This window comes from Alternaria dauci, chromosome 5, assembly GCF_042100115.1.
Source record: "Alternaria dauci strain A2016 chromosome 5, whole genome shotgun sequence".
Taxonomy (NCBI): Eukaryota; Fungi; Ascomycota; class Dothideomycetes; order Pleosporales; family Pleosporaceae; genus Alternaria; species Alternaria dauci.
Window position 1 is genome coordinate 2,329,086 of NC_091276.1, and position 14,498 is coordinate 2,343,583.

Consider the following 14,498-nt stretch of genomic DNA (forward strand, 5'->3'; position numbering starts at 1 on the left):
CAGCTCTCTGGCTCTGCTCGCATTGTCACCTCTGCTGCCACCCTTGCGCTTCTCCAGAATGGCGCCTATGTAGAACAGGACAAAGTTGTTGACATGGAAAGTGGCTTCCAAGACCGCCACTGAAAGCCAGATGCTCTGCGCACTATCGTTCTCGTCCTGCGCCAAGGCGCAGCTTATTGGGATGGCTGAATAGATGATGAAGTCGCCTAGAAGGTCGAAGAAGCCACCAAGATCTGAAGACTGGTTGCGTTTTCAGGCGACGGCCCCATCAAGACAGTCCAGTGCTCTGTTCAATACCCAAAAGGCGGTGCTCAGAAGGATATCGTTGGAAGCGGCGTAGATGCAGGAAAAAACATCAGAGAAAAAGGCTAGAACGGTGATGGCGAGCGGCGAAACGATGGAGGGGACGAGATGCGTGACGGAATCAAACAACTTGTCCTTGATCGGTCGAAGCTGTATGTCTAGCATGGCTGTTCCGGGTACCAGTTCGATGTAGAACGATAATGGTTGCCAGGCGAAAAGATTGGGGTACGTCGGAACCATTCCGATTTCAATTTAGATGACGTCAAGAGTGAATGCCCAGACATTGCTTGCTGAAGGCAATTATTGAACATTGACAGATGCAGTGGAGCTCTTAGCTGCTCAAAACACTACTGCTATGATCTCAATGTACCGAGCCGCCCTGGGAACACTGTTCTTTTCCGCTGTCGGTTTCCCAGCCGTATACCAGCCTATCCTCACGCCTTTGTGGCAATGGCTGATACAAACACGTTTATACCGCCTATCGACCTTCGAAACCATTTGGACCGTATTTCTCTATGCAGCGATCGAAGTCTCCATGACAGTCGTATTTCTGCGGAATCCGCGATGGAGGTTTGGCGTGCAGGAGAGCAAAATTGAGGGAGACGCCGCAAAGAAACCACACGGCATGCGACGACCTTCGCGGCGATAGGGTGAAGCCGCCACATACATGGCACCGTTGCTACTCATGGACCTGACGATGATCAAGAAGTTTGCCGACGTGCCGCTCACAGCGATGCTTGAGTCGGGCAACTATCACGCCGAAGCCGCTGCAATCGCTACGAACGACTCCACGTCAACGTATCGCAGTACCTTTCTTGTGCCGACACTGCATAATATGACGATGTATTCGCCGCTGCAAACACAACGCGCTCTACCAGACCTCCCTCCTTCAAGTCGACGTGTCGCCCTCGAGCTTGCTGCGAGCTTCTTCCTCTACGATACCCTCTTCTTCATCTTTCACTTCTCGCTCCACGTCCTACCCGTAGTCAAGCGGTGGCACGCTCCACATCATCGACACGCCGAGATACACCCCCAGATCACGAATCAACTGCACATCTTCGAGCGTCTAGGCTTAGTGATGCTGGCCAACTTCAGCCTAAATATCATCAAGAGCCATGTCTTCACACGAACGTTATTTGTGCCTATATTCGTCTGGTTGCTAGTCGAACTGCATTCTGGACTGGACCTACCTTGGGGGTATGAGAAGATACTACCCAAGGGTTGGGGCGGCGGTGCACGGAAGCATAGTCTGCATCATGCACGAGGCGGCGGAGGCTACGAGCCATACTTTACCTGGTGGGATAGCCTTCTGGACTGAGTCGGACATAGCCCAAAAGAGCATGTTGAATGATTGCGCACGAACCATGTCTGGTCTTCTCACACCGCAAATCACGCATAGCCACAGCAAGCGGACATATACTGCTTCTGCGCAGCCTGTGAGTCGCACCAGGCGTACAGTGGTCGCACGCCCCAGTCTCGCTTAACAGCTCCATGATCTTAATGGTTTTTGAGCGTGGTAATTGGCGTGCTGGGAGCGTCCGCGGCAAGAGGGAAAATTTCAGGGCCGCTAAACATCAGGCGCCAGCCCCTTTAGAACGCCACAACCGGCAGAAAGCTGGATCTATGATAGTTGGTGCAACTCTTCGAAAGTCTTATATCTAAGAAGCCTCTTTGGTGAGGTAATGGTAAGCATCGCTCTTCATCACTCGTTTTCTCAATCCAGTCGCTCGCTTCGATCTGTGCGCTGCATCAGTGACTACACTCGTTAGAATCTGCACACTGCCGAATCATTCATTATGGCCTCAAGATTTATTTTCACCTCTTTGGTCAGTTTAGTTGCTGCGCAAAAGGCCTCAACAACAACCATCTCCGTCCCATGGATTGGTGTCGCCTCCACTGACGCACCGCCCGTCTTCACCGACTTCTACGCCTCCGTTATTACGGCGGGTCCTACCGCCACTACTCTTTCGCTCGCCTGCGCTTCTTCCCTTGATTGTGGTCTCTTCCCTGCTCAGACTCTTGTCGTCGGTCCTTCGACTTACAACATCAATATGGGAGACCCAAGCCCAGACTCGGATTTTACCGCCACGATGGACTGCGTCATTGCTAAGAGCGCGGTGTGTAAGGAAACTGCTGGCGGTAGCGAAGCCAACTTCCCTGGCAGCAGCACGACGACGTATGACGCGGAGATGGTGGGCACATTTGGCGTGATAGTCACGGCTGGTGCAGACAAACTCAACATTCAGGCGGCTACCACTACCACGGAGGCTGCAGGGTCCTCTGCTACGTCAAAGGGCGCGCACAGCATGTCTGGCTCCATTGCGGAATCCGTTGCAAGCACTGGTGTTGCCGTGGGCTCTGGAAGTGTCAACCCAACTGGCATCTCAGGTTATGTGGTGGAGGCTACTGGGGCTGCGGATGCTAATGTTGTTGTCGGTGGTCGCCTTCTTACTGTTGTTGCTGGTGTGATTGGGGGACTTGTGTTGTAGAAATTTGCAAATGAGGAAAAAAATCGGAAGAGGTGTTCAATTTACGCTCCAAGGTTTGTTTGGACGTATTCGATAGAAAACTCCGGTCATGCTGCCTGGACTAGGATGAACTCGCTCCTGTACCAACACGACCCGACTCTGCCAAACGAATGAAGACTTGATATCCAATCTATGCATGTCATCAGGCAGTCTTCACCAGATTTTCTTATGCGACTTCGGGAAAGTGGAAGACTTTCAAATCTTTAACCCAGTCTGTGTTGCATACCCTGCTCACAGCTGCGCGGGTTTGCACACATGTTGGGAGACGATGATCAAAGGTCTTGCATAGCGTACAAAACGGCAGGCCTTATATCTATAAAAATATATTCGAGCACGATCATGCCACAGCCAACGTACATTGAAATGCTAGAGAAGTTCTTTCTCTGTGTCTTTCCCCACTCCTTCTTACCGTAATCGCCTCCGGAACAAATGTGGTTGCAACAAGCGCGGTTCCTTTTGGTATGAAGCCCGCAGATCCGACGCGTCAGTGGCGGCTTACATTGACGGCGATGTGGTGGAGGGGTGACATCCTTGGCCGCCGAGGAAGGCGCAGCACACCCACCATCTCTGGACAACTTGCTGCAAACCTCCCACCAAGTAGAGTTGTTAATATGAGCTTGCTAAAACCATAGTTCAGGTTCTCGCTGCAAATACCGAGACTCCATCTTCATTGCCTCTGTACCTACCCGAAATTCATTGCGCTCTCAACCTATAAGGCATCGAGGACAGTCTACGAATAGATCTACTAGCATCAAGATTTACGAGATGTCAACTGCTTCATGCAAGGTCTGCACGACCAAAGCGTCTGGCTACGACTTCGACATCAATTTTACCCCGTGTCCCAACGCGAAACATGAAAGAATCATTCAACCAAGCAACTGGACGCGTGGCTCCGCACAAACTATTCGAAACATTGTATTCATTCCATTCAGAGTCATATCATGGATTATAAAAAGAATGGACAAAACGTTCTGGAAGCGCTATCCGATTGGCACCAGGATCACGCTATCCACCATATCTGACTCAGTCTATCACTTTAGCTCAGACCGAGACAGGAGCAGTCTTTTCACTTTCTCAAAAGATCTACTTCAGAGATACCAGGCTACTCGCAGTATGTGGGCACTATCTTTCTATCCCACAATGGCGCAAGGCTGGCGGGGACTACCTGAGGCTATGTCTACGCTTTCGAGGGCGTCGAGACTCCTCTTTTTGGTATTGACATACCCATATCTGGCATACGGAACCATCAGATTGTATTCCATGTGGATTGTATATATCGGGTGGAGTCTGTTTCTCTTTACTATCAATGTCCCTATACGGCTTTTCCGACAGCCGCTACTTTCGGTCGGCTTCATTATCTGGTTCTCGACATATAGGTAACCGCTATTCAACGTCATATACCCTAGACAGCTTCGCAGAATCTTGGAACAGAACGCACACGCCTATACTCCTCTTGCAGCTGGGTCTCGAAGCATTCGGGTTGTCCGCCTCAGGAGTGGAGAAAAGAACGATGGCATCAAATGTGAGCTAGTCACTGGCCGGTTGGACGATCTCGAATTTGAAGCATTGAGCTATGTTTGGGGAGTGTCTGTAAAGCGTTACGAAGTTCAGGTCAACCAAGAGCCTTTCCTAATTACGCACAACCTCTTTACGGCACTTCAAGAGCTTCGTCTTGCTAAGCACGATCGCATTCTCTGGATAGACGCAATGTGTATTGATCAGTCCAATACTGCGGAACGAGGATCACAGGTGCAGATGATGCGCGATATCTATGGCAAAGCTTCCAAAACGATCATCTGGTTTGGTGAGGCAACAACTGCGACTGCTGCCGTGTTCGGCGGCATCTATCGGATCAGTAATGCGCTTCCAAACGAAAAGGACAAACTACTGAGCGGGTTGCAAGCCCACTTGGGCGTAAAACGTTTCAAAGAAGAACTCGATGCCGTCTTGCGCCATGAGTGGTGGCAGCGTGTGTGGGTCATTCAAGAAGCCGTGGTCAGTAGAAACGTTTGCGTGCAAAGAGGCTCGCATAGCGCGTCGTGGCGAGACATCAGCCATTTCATATTCTTCTCCAGCATCGCATGCTACCAACAAGGGATCGCGTTCGCCTCAACTGTGCAGGCGTTACGTACCAGCCTACATGAGAACTCCAATGTTCGACTCTCCATGCTGGATCTGGTCGAAAGGTTTCGTGGACAATCTGCCACGTTTGGTTCAGACAAGATATACAGCCTGATGGGCTTGTTGCAGGCTGGACAGCCTTCGCTTTTGGATGTAGACTACGCCATGGCTCCTGAGACAGTCTTCTTGCAATTCACCATCTCTTGTCTCCGCTGTTACGGAAACCTACGAGTGCTGGCGTTAGCAAGTGGCGCTGAACTACGGAGCGCAAGTTGGTGCCGGAACTATAGCCTGAACATAGCTGAGGTGGAGGAAAGCCAACCGCTCCATGGGCTACCCGGGAGACGAAGAGCTTACTGCGCCTCAGGTAATTCATTGTTGCGCTATCAATTCAGCCTTGAATACGGTATTTTGTCGCTGCTCAGCTTGGGTATGGACAAGATTGTGGAAGTGGCTGGGGTCTATAGACCTGCAGCTACATTGGACACGCTGAAGTGGTCGAATTTTGTCGATGAAGCAGCTCCGGAACGAAAAGTTGCTTTCATCTGCACCGTTGCCGCAGACTGCCTGACCAAACCTGGAAAGGAGGATAGCCCATCGGAAGAAGCCGCATGGATTGAGCGATACGGCCGAGCTGTTGACAATGCCTGTGTAAACCGGCAACTCTTCGTCACACGCTCAGGAAGACTCGGCATTGGGCCGAAGAATCTGAAGCGCGGTGACAATGTAGCCATATTGGTGGGCGGAAGGACACCATTTGTCCTGCGAAAATGCCATCTAGGAGAAAAGCGCAGACGCATGGACAAGTTTGGTGTTTCAGGAGATGCCTACAAGCTTATTGGTGAAGCTCATGTCGATGGTATGATGTACTATGAAGGAAACGCGGAGGAACGAATCAAGAGCGGGGAGGTGAAGGTGTTACCCGTACACCTGTTGTAATTTGAGGGTTCGTCGCATCCGCAAAATCATCCGATTGTGTCGAGAGACAACAAACTGGACTGGCAGCCTCGAAGGAATAGATGCGCAGGGAACGCCCCACACACTAGGCCCAAAGCTGACTAGACATCGTTATGCCCCTCCCCACGTGGTTGTCACGAGCCGAAGTTACTTCACTCTGACATGACATCCCGGGTGCCTTCAGCGAACATGATGTCCTCTATGGTTGCGTTCGTCCGTACGAGGAGTAATATGGTGACATGATCTGCCGTGTCTAATGACGAAGCGCAGCCACAAAACCGCTAGTCCGGAAGCCTAAGACGACCGAGAGCCTAGTCCGACAAGCAACAAAGTGGGCTCGCACGACGACTACATTGGGCAAGACTGATATATTGGACAATCCTTGAACACGATTCGAGCTTCAAGATGTTGAACGTCCCTTCACTGTATCGGAGACCAACCTCGCTTCCAAATCACCACGGCATCATGTCCCCACCCCCAGCACCAAATCCCGACCCAAACCAAGGACTCAATCATACCACCATCACCCTCAAGTCGGGCACAATAGCGCATACGTGGACACCCGACACCCAAACCACCGCAACTATAGTCTTACAGCACGGTTACGCAGAATATGCATCCCGGTACCTACACTCGCACCACAACCTCATCACGCACTTCCTCGGCGCCGGATACTCCGTCTACGCAATGGACATCTGGGGCCACGGTTCCTCTCCAGGCAATGTCCGCGCAGTAGTTCACGTGGGAAAAGCCGTCGTTGATCACCTTGAATTACGCGACCACGCCGTGAAGCTGGGTAAGCCAGTGATATTGTTTGGACACTCACTTGGCGGCCTCATTACTGCTGGGAGCGCAACACTGAATCCAAACGATATAAAGGGTGTGCTTCTCACTGGTCCTGCATTCCCAGGCCCGTTCCCTTACGCAGCAAGATTAGCGGTAGGCGTAGCAGCGCGGACTATACCAACGGTTTCTATACCGGGTCCTAACGTTGACATCTCAGGTCTCACACGACGTGAATCTGAGATTGAAAAGTACCTCGCTGATCCCTTGTTCTCGAAAAAGGCGATTTGCTTCTCGACTGCTGCTACAGCTGTAGATGTTGCGGATGCTGTCATGGCAAAATTGGGAGACTGGACTGTACCGACGATGGTCTTGCATGGAGATGCGGATACGTACTGTGATTGGAAGGGCAGTGAAAGGGCTGTGCAGGGGATAGGAAGTGCGGATAAAGAGTTTGGTGTTTATGAGGGAGGAAGGCATGAGCTGCTGCATGACGAGTGTGGGGACGAGGTTTTGGAGAGGGTATTGAGGTGGGTGGAGGGACATGTTTAGTGTAGAATCTTATGTTGGAAATTCGCCGTCTAGGTATGAAAGGTTGTTTCAAAGTCCTGAACGCCGCCCGATGCAGTGCTGTTGTGGACCCTAATAGTACAGCTATGTGTGAAATAGATGAGTGATTATACAAGATGGCAGTGTCCGTGCCTGCTGCCAAGGATCGTAAGGCATAGATGCCGCGTTTCTGTGGTGAGCCCCCGTTTGTAGGAGAGTGACCGAAGTTGAGAAGGAGGGTACTGCGCTGCATGCCTGACTCCTGCTGCGCACGTTCCGAAGATGACTTCCTGATGTGTCTAGATAGCGCTTCCACTACTAAACACCTTTCCAAAAGCATCACCCTCCTCCATGCTCAGTCCCTCATCTAGGATGTCGTGCGCCATGTTCACAACCTCGTCCTCAATACCCGCTTCTAGCACTAAGCCCTCGCTAAATGCCAAGCGGGTAAGCGCAACGAGATACGCATGCTGCCCACCCAGTGTATTTACCAGCTTGCTCTTGACATCGAAGTTGGCATTTGTCGTTGCGACGTGATAGATCAGCTTCATCGTCGCGTTGATGGAATCGACCTTCCGATCTTGAGTCGGCGAAATAGGATGTCGATAGAGACTTGTGACGCAGTGATCAAGGTACTTGATCAGTCGGCCAATGCACAGCCGATTCTGAGCTAGACGACTAGAGCCGTACTCTGGGACGGAGAATTGTGTGAGTACTGAGATGACGAGAAAGCGGAGGTTCCAGAGATCTGCTTCGGAGAGTGTTGGGGTGGCATTGGGAGAAGCCGCAGGGTCGGAGATGAGCTTGGGTATCTCGGTGAAAAGGTTGGTGAGGCGATTGATGAGAGCATCTTCGTTGTTTGCTTGATTGTCTTGAGGAGAGTCTGCAGTGGTTATGGGTCCTACTGAGGTAGGTAGTGCAGAGGTGCCAAGGATGCGCAACATGAGCATGATCTGTGATTGTGGCTGCTCTTTGACCAGGAGCATGATAGCAAAGGTCGAAGGTATCGCCTGCCACAGACGGACTATAGCCTCAGGGTCCACTGATGAAAGACAGCTGCTTGCGACGAGGTATAGTAGTTCCAGACAGTCCTCGACGTCGATGTGAGACGCAATTTCGCGTTGCTTTGGAGAGTAGAGATCGGCGATGGCTTTGTCACCTCCTTTGGCTGCTTTAGAGATGGGGTCGGCTACGAGATCAACGGAGGCGATGATGAGCGGTACGACGCGCTCTGTGATGCTGACTGCAGTCTCGGTCGGTTCACACGCCAGAACGAAGTGCAGCGCATCAAGTATCAAGGAAATGGGAGCGTAGTGCTTCTCAGTATGACACCGCTTCCACAAATCAAGGAAGATGTGGCATATCTGTAGGGCTAACTGGTGCACATCAGGGGTGGCTATTTTGGCCAGTGCATCATATACAATCGAAGACAGCTTCTTGGACGGATCAGAAGGCAATGCGTGCAGGGTAAGTGCTTCGAGTGTGCGATCGGTGCCATTGGACGAGGGATGTGAGAGCAGGCGATGGAGAAGCGTGAATCGTCGATCATCACGTCGAAAGTGCTCGAGCAGTGCAGCGTCAAGCACAGGGGCTATGGCAGGTGCAGGCTCTTCTTCTTTAGGTTGGCTTCGTGGTTGGCTCAGCGACAGCGCAGGCAGTGGTATGGGGCTTTGGTCCATGGTTTGTCGTTTCCTCTTGCCTGTCTGCTTGGGTGTCGCCGTCTTCTGCCTCTCGCCATATTTTGACGGCGAAGCCATGACAACGTCGTCGTCGTCAGCGAAGCCATCGCCCAACGGCCCTCGTGTCTTCTGCGCCCTCTTCGGGGTGCCTGCTGGACTGACGACAGGCGGACCCGACTTTGGCCGCGACGGCATGGTCCTCCCAGGGCGTCGTGCCATGCTCGTGTCCCGGGCCTCATGCTGGTTGAACATGTTGTCCGTCTGCACCGACTCCTTCTCCCGACGCAGCTTGTCCATTTCAGCCCGCAGTCTGGCGAGCTCGGTACTGTGCGCCTGCTGCTGGTCGGCCAGCTGGCGCTCGTGTCTGCGGCTTTCGGCATCGTAGCGTCTGCGAAGCGTGTCGGCCTCGCCCGACTTTGTCTGCAGCTTCCCCTTGAGCTCATTGGCTTCTCTTCTCTCGCGCGCCTTGTCTTGCTCTAACTGCGATGTTTAGCGGGATGACTGGGAGCGGAAGTGGCGGACATGGCACCTTCTTGATACGCTGGAGCAGTGCGTTGGGGTCAGCCTGCGAGGGGCGCGGATGCTCTTGCACGTGCTCTGGGGCCTGCACCTGGCCATGGTATGTCTGCCCGTGTCCGTTCTGGCCGTAGTCGTCGTCATGGTCGTGGTCGCGGTCGTGGGCGTACGCGTATTCGTGGTCCTGCGATGCACGCGTGGGGCCAGACGCGTCGTCCAAGTTGACTACCTCGTCGCCGTCTTCGAGGCCGTAGTCGGAATCCGCTTCTGGGTCAAACAGTGGCTTCTTGTGCTGCTGCTGCTGCTGGTGTTGCTGTTGTTGTGGCTGCTGTGTCGCCCTGATGGCGCTTGCCTCGAGGTGGTCGAGCGCGTTGGCGGGAAGGTCGTCGAGGTCATCGTCGGAAAAGTCGTCGAGGTCATCGTCAGCCATGGTCGGTCCATCTACCACCTGCAGTCGGCGAGTGCATGTCCCAAAGCGGTCGCAATGCGGGGCGCGACGCGTGGTGTAGTTTGGCGCTGGGCCGGGAAATTCACATGCAGGGTGTGTCGCTAAGCGCAGGCGGGCATGACGTCTGCCCGTGGTTACTTGTCCGCAATTTCACAACCTGCCGCCCACTCAGCCAGACTAGTAGCTTGCTTGCTTGCTTGCTTGCTGCCACCACTCGACCCTTCTCACCACCCCGCCATCCTCCACCCAAAACCCCTCCCCCTTCACGCCATCGCGCCTTCCTGTCCGGTCCTCCCCCGGCTGCCCCCCTATCCACCCTTCACCCCCTCCCCCTTCTCCCTCCAATAGCCGGCGCAACCGGCCTCGCCCTCGCACACCATGGCGCGTCCAAGAAAGGACGTCAAGTTCAACCACCAGACCCGCAGCGCCAGCAATGGAAGAGCCCGGAGACCCTCGCAGAGCATGTCCGAGTTCAGCGACCCGGGCAGCCCTACCATCAAGGAGGAGACGACGCCTCCGGTATGTCCTTGTGCCTCTCTGCCTGCATGGCCCAACAGCTGATCGCGCCAGGCCGCCGAACAACCCCCACAGAGCGAGTACGAAAAGAAAAAGGCAAACTTCATAACGCGCACAGTATGGACCCTCGTCATGATTGCAGGTTTCTTCTGGGCCCTCGGTGCCGGCCATCTCTTCATCATCATCATCGTTACGGCGGTCCAGGTCATATCCTTCAAGGAGGTCATCGCAATCGCAAACGTCCCCAGCAAGGCCCGCAGCCTGCGCTTCACCAAGTCGCTCAACTGGTACTTTCTCGGCACGGCCATGTACTTTCTGTATGGCGAAAGCGTCATATACTACTTCAAGCATGTCCTCATGGTCGACCGTCTGCTGCTTCCCCTGGCTACCCACCACCGCTTCATCTCCTTTATGCTGTACATTATCGGTACGTTCTTGAGCCCTATACACCACGCCTCTACTAATCCCTCCAGGCTTCATCTTCTTCGTCTTCTCGCTGCAAAAGGGTCACTACAAGTTCCAGTTCACCCAGTTCGCCTGGACGCACATGGCCCTCTTCCTCATCGTCGGACAGGCACACTTTGTCATCAACAACATTTTCGAGGGCTTCATCTGGTTCATCCTCCCCGTCTCCATGGTCATCACCAATGACATTTTTGCCTACCTTTGTGGTATCACGTTTGGAAGGACACCCCTCATCCAGATCTCGCCAAAGAAGACATGGGAGGGTTTCCTGGGCGCCTGGTTCTTCACCGTTCTCTGGGGCATTCTCGTTACCCACTTTGTCGCACGCTACAAGTACTTCATCTGCCCTGTAAACGACCTTGGCGCAAACATCTGGTCTGGCCTAGAGTGTCGACCCAACCCCGTCTTCGTCGCGCGCGATTACTCAGTTCCTTTCCTTCCCGAGGGCCTTCCCATTCCCCGCACCTTTAGCATCATGCCCGTGCAGTTCCACGTCATCATGCTCGGAACTTTTGCGTCTCTCATCGCGCCTTTTGGCGGCTTCTTCGCTTCTGGTCTCAAGCGCACATTCAAGATCAAGGACTTTGGTGACTCCATCCCCGGCCATGGTGGAATGACTGACCGCATGGACTGTCAGTTCATTATGGGCTCCATCGCCTTCTTCTACTACTCGAGTTTCATCGCTGTCCACCACACTACTGTCGGTGGAGTGATTGAAGCGGCCATCACCGGACTGACCTACGAGGAGCAAATGGATGTTGTCAAGATCCTGAGCAAGCACCTGGTGAACCAGGACGTAATATCACCAAAGGTATGTACTAACTCTCTCCAAACACGACCGTGTACTGACTGGTGCAGCTACTGGAACTTCTTTCCGAGGAAATTGTGAGGAGATGAGTAGACGGCTGTAGGGATTTCAACGGGGGGTCTTTTTTTTTTCTGGCACTTTAGGGAGGGTACGAAACGTTACGCCGGATGCTGTTTCGACATAATACGACAAGGAGAGTGGCAGGGGCTATGCATTAGATGGGACGGTATTTGGGCGTATATACCCTTTTGCAACTCGGCACGGGATCTGAAAAGCACTTGAAGAGTGCGTGTGTGCATATAATAATAAACACCAAGCTCCTACCAGTGATTCTGCATGCAGCTAGTCGTCCCGAGCCGAAGCCGCGCACGGATGCTGCATCTCATGCTCCCGCCTTGAAACTTTGGGCATTGCACACCCGTCAACGCCAATGCCACGCCGCCCATTCGTCAACGACGGACTGTGGCGATGCCTCTGTCCCGGCTTTCCGTCGAATGCCGCATCGACACCGTACATCAGCAGAGGTCCGCCTAGATTGCCACCCGGCCATGCATCGCGAACAGATGCGCCGTCCCACTGCGGCCGTCAATTGCGAGCCTACAACGGATCCAACGCCCCCTTCGCCACCAACGACTCCTTCTTCTCGCAGCCCGGCACTTCTGCCACTGGATTTCGCCCGTTCGGACAGAAGCTGCACCCTTCGCGCCTCCAACGGCCCGGAGACAAGGTTGCACTCGCGCAGCAACCGACGCATATCCTCTACGAACATGCGCGAGCCGAGGGCGCAAAAGGCAACTGGGACGAGGTCATGAACATCTGCAGAGTCCTCATCAAAGACCGGGGGGAGCGGCCAAACAAGGAAATGTATGCAGCGTTACTGCATAGCTTCGTCGACCCCAAGATTGGCACAGCGGGCAAGGTGCGCAAGGTGCTCGAGGAAATGGGCTTCTGGAACGATGCCGACGGAGCGCTGGTCGGACAACCCAAGATCGAGCTGGATGCGCGGGGCTGTGAAAACGTCCTCGAAGTGCTTGCCGTCCACCCCGACTACCTCCTCCGCGACGAAATACTCGAGTACATGAAGTCGCGCTGGTTCAACCTGTCGGACCGCGCACGCAACTTCGTCATAGCTGGCATGCTACGTGACCGCCATTTCGAACACGCACTAGCCATGTTGGACGAAATGGTTCGGAACAAGGCACGCGTCGAGAGCTGGCTGTTTGACAAGGCGATATGGATCATGCTCGAGTTTGGAGAAGTCGAGGAAGCTTTCCATGTGCTGAGTCTCAAGGAAGCTGCAAAGAGCAAGAGCAGCGGGACAGGTGCTGTAGAACTCAGTAATGCTCTCTGGGGAGCTTTACTGGATGCCGCATCGCACAAACTGCTCCTCGACGAGACAACCCTCGTTTGGACGACCCAAGTCCAACCAGGCTACCTCAAACCGGCAACCGGGGCCTGTTTGTCTGTCCTCAACCTCGCCTCGCGACACGGCGACGTCCCTCTCGCTACCGACGTTTTCCGCGTCTTGACGGAACGAGGCACAACATTGAGCACGCACCACTACGAGCTGCTCATATCCGCATATCTCAATGCCAATGAGCTACAATCCGCCCTATCCGTTATTCTCATCATGGTAGACGTCAACTTGAAGGTCAGCCCTGGGACTTGTGATCCTCTCTACTGGTATCTGTCCACTGGAACACCCGACGAAGAGAGCCGACCTATGCAAGCCTTCCGACATCTGCAGGACTTTGAGGCTGCGGGCCGCAAGGTACCCACCGCAGCCGTGAACGCATGTATCCAAGCTAGCATCGCACGCAAGCGCCTCGACGAGGCCATTGATATTTACAAGGCTCTGCATACCGTCTCTCATGCTGGTCCCAACACCGGCACCTTCAACATCCTCTTCCGGGGATGTCACTTGGAAGGGCGTAAAGAGCTTGCCATGTTCCTAGCTAATGAGATGGTCAAGTTGGGTCTCCGACCAAGTCGTCTCACATACGACCGTCTGATCCTGGTTTGCCTCACAGCCGGTGACTTGGAAGACGCTATACTATACTACGAGGAGATGGTTTCAACAGGTGCCACAGCCGGTAAAAGGGGCCCTTTGAAGCCCAGAAGGAATACATGGGAGGCACTGATCAACAAGTGCGTCCAGAAAGGTGACGAGAGAGCAGTCGCACTTTTGAAGGATTACAAAGATGGCGTTGAAGAACCACGGAGGAGTCTAGAGAAGGCAGTAATAGACCGCTTCGAGTATGGCATCATACGAAACGCAGATCTTACGGATATCGGACGAGAAATGGCCGAGAACACAGGTTCCAATGTTGTGGAAGATCAACATGTCAGGCCAACGTCCGAGGTTGGTAGAATCCCAGATGCTGGAGCTGACACGGAACTGTCGGAGGAACAAAGTGGGTCGATTTCTTCAGGAAGGAGTCTGAGTGCGAGCACGGGGTCGGAGAAAGATAGAGGCCGATGATCCTGGGGTCATGACAGCTAGTAAGGGCGCCGACCGGTCCTAGAATCGGAACCATCACGCGGAACTCTCAAAAAGCAGCATACGATAAGACGGGGCCAAGAACGATAAGCTATGCCATGATCTCACACAATCTCTTATCCTGCCGCGTGCGTAGCCACATCGCCTCACTGAAAGTTGCTTTCTCATCAACTTTTAACCGACCCCACGGTGTGGAGCTTCCAGGCTGGTTCCCTGATTCCATTGCTTGTTCCATCGTCAAATCTGGGCCGCGTACTACCCACGGTGAGCAATTTACGTTACTCGCACAAGCTGCCATCTTCCGGCGTTACGGAGCGCGCACGAC

The 14,498-nt window shown here is 53.6% G+C and overlaps 4 protein-coding genes across 4 annotated transcripts; 3 read left to right on the top strand and 1 right to left on the bottom strand.

Moving 5' to 3' along the window:
• The first annotated feature begins 666 nt into the window (after window positions 1–666).
• ACET3X_006230 (uncharacterized protein) lies at window positions 667–2,891 on the top strand. Its single transcript, XM_069452419.1, has one exon. The coding sequence runs from the start codon at window positions 2,100–2,102 to the stop codon at window positions 2,790–2,792; it is 693 nt and encodes a 230-aa protein (XP_069306590.1). The 5' UTR covers window positions 667–2,099; the 3' UTR covers window positions 2,793–2,891.
• A 3,187-nt stretch (window positions 2,892–6,078) lies between these two features.
• On the bottom strand, window positions 6,079–9,922 carry ACET3X_006231 (uncharacterized protein). The gene is made up of 2 exons (XM_069452420.1): window positions 9,450–9,922; window positions 6,079–9,400 (listed from the first exon to the last, which is right to left on the bottom strand). Exons 1-2 carry the CDS (start codon window positions 9,864–9,866, stop codon window positions 7,541–7,543), a joined length of 2,277 nt encoding a protein of 758 aa, XP_069306591.1. The 5' UTR covers window positions 9,867–9,922; the 3' UTR covers window positions 6,079–7,540.
• A 340-nt stretch (window positions 9,923–10,262) lies between these two features.
• ACET3X_006232 (uncharacterized protein) lies at window positions 10,263–11,762 on the top strand (the record flags this gene model as incomplete). The annotated part of the gene is made up of 4 exons (XM_069452421.1): window positions 10,263–10,403; window positions 10,455–10,827; window positions 10,874–11,676; window positions 11,724–11,762. The coding sequence occupies 4 exons, from the start codon at window positions 10,263–10,265 to the stop codon at window positions 11,760–11,762; spliced, it is 1,356 nt and encodes a 451-aa protein (XP_069306592.1).
• Window positions 11,763–12,103: 341 nt separating this feature from the next.
• Window positions 12,104–14,155, top strand: ACET3X_006233 (uncharacterized protein; the record flags this gene model as incomplete). The annotated part of the gene is made up of 1 exon (XM_069452422.1): window positions 12,104–14,155. The coding sequence occupies one exon, from the start codon at window positions 12,104–12,106 to the stop codon at window positions 14,153–14,155; it is 2,052 nt and encodes a 683-aa protein (XP_069306593.1).
• Window positions 14,156–14,498: the final 343 nt, after the last annotated feature.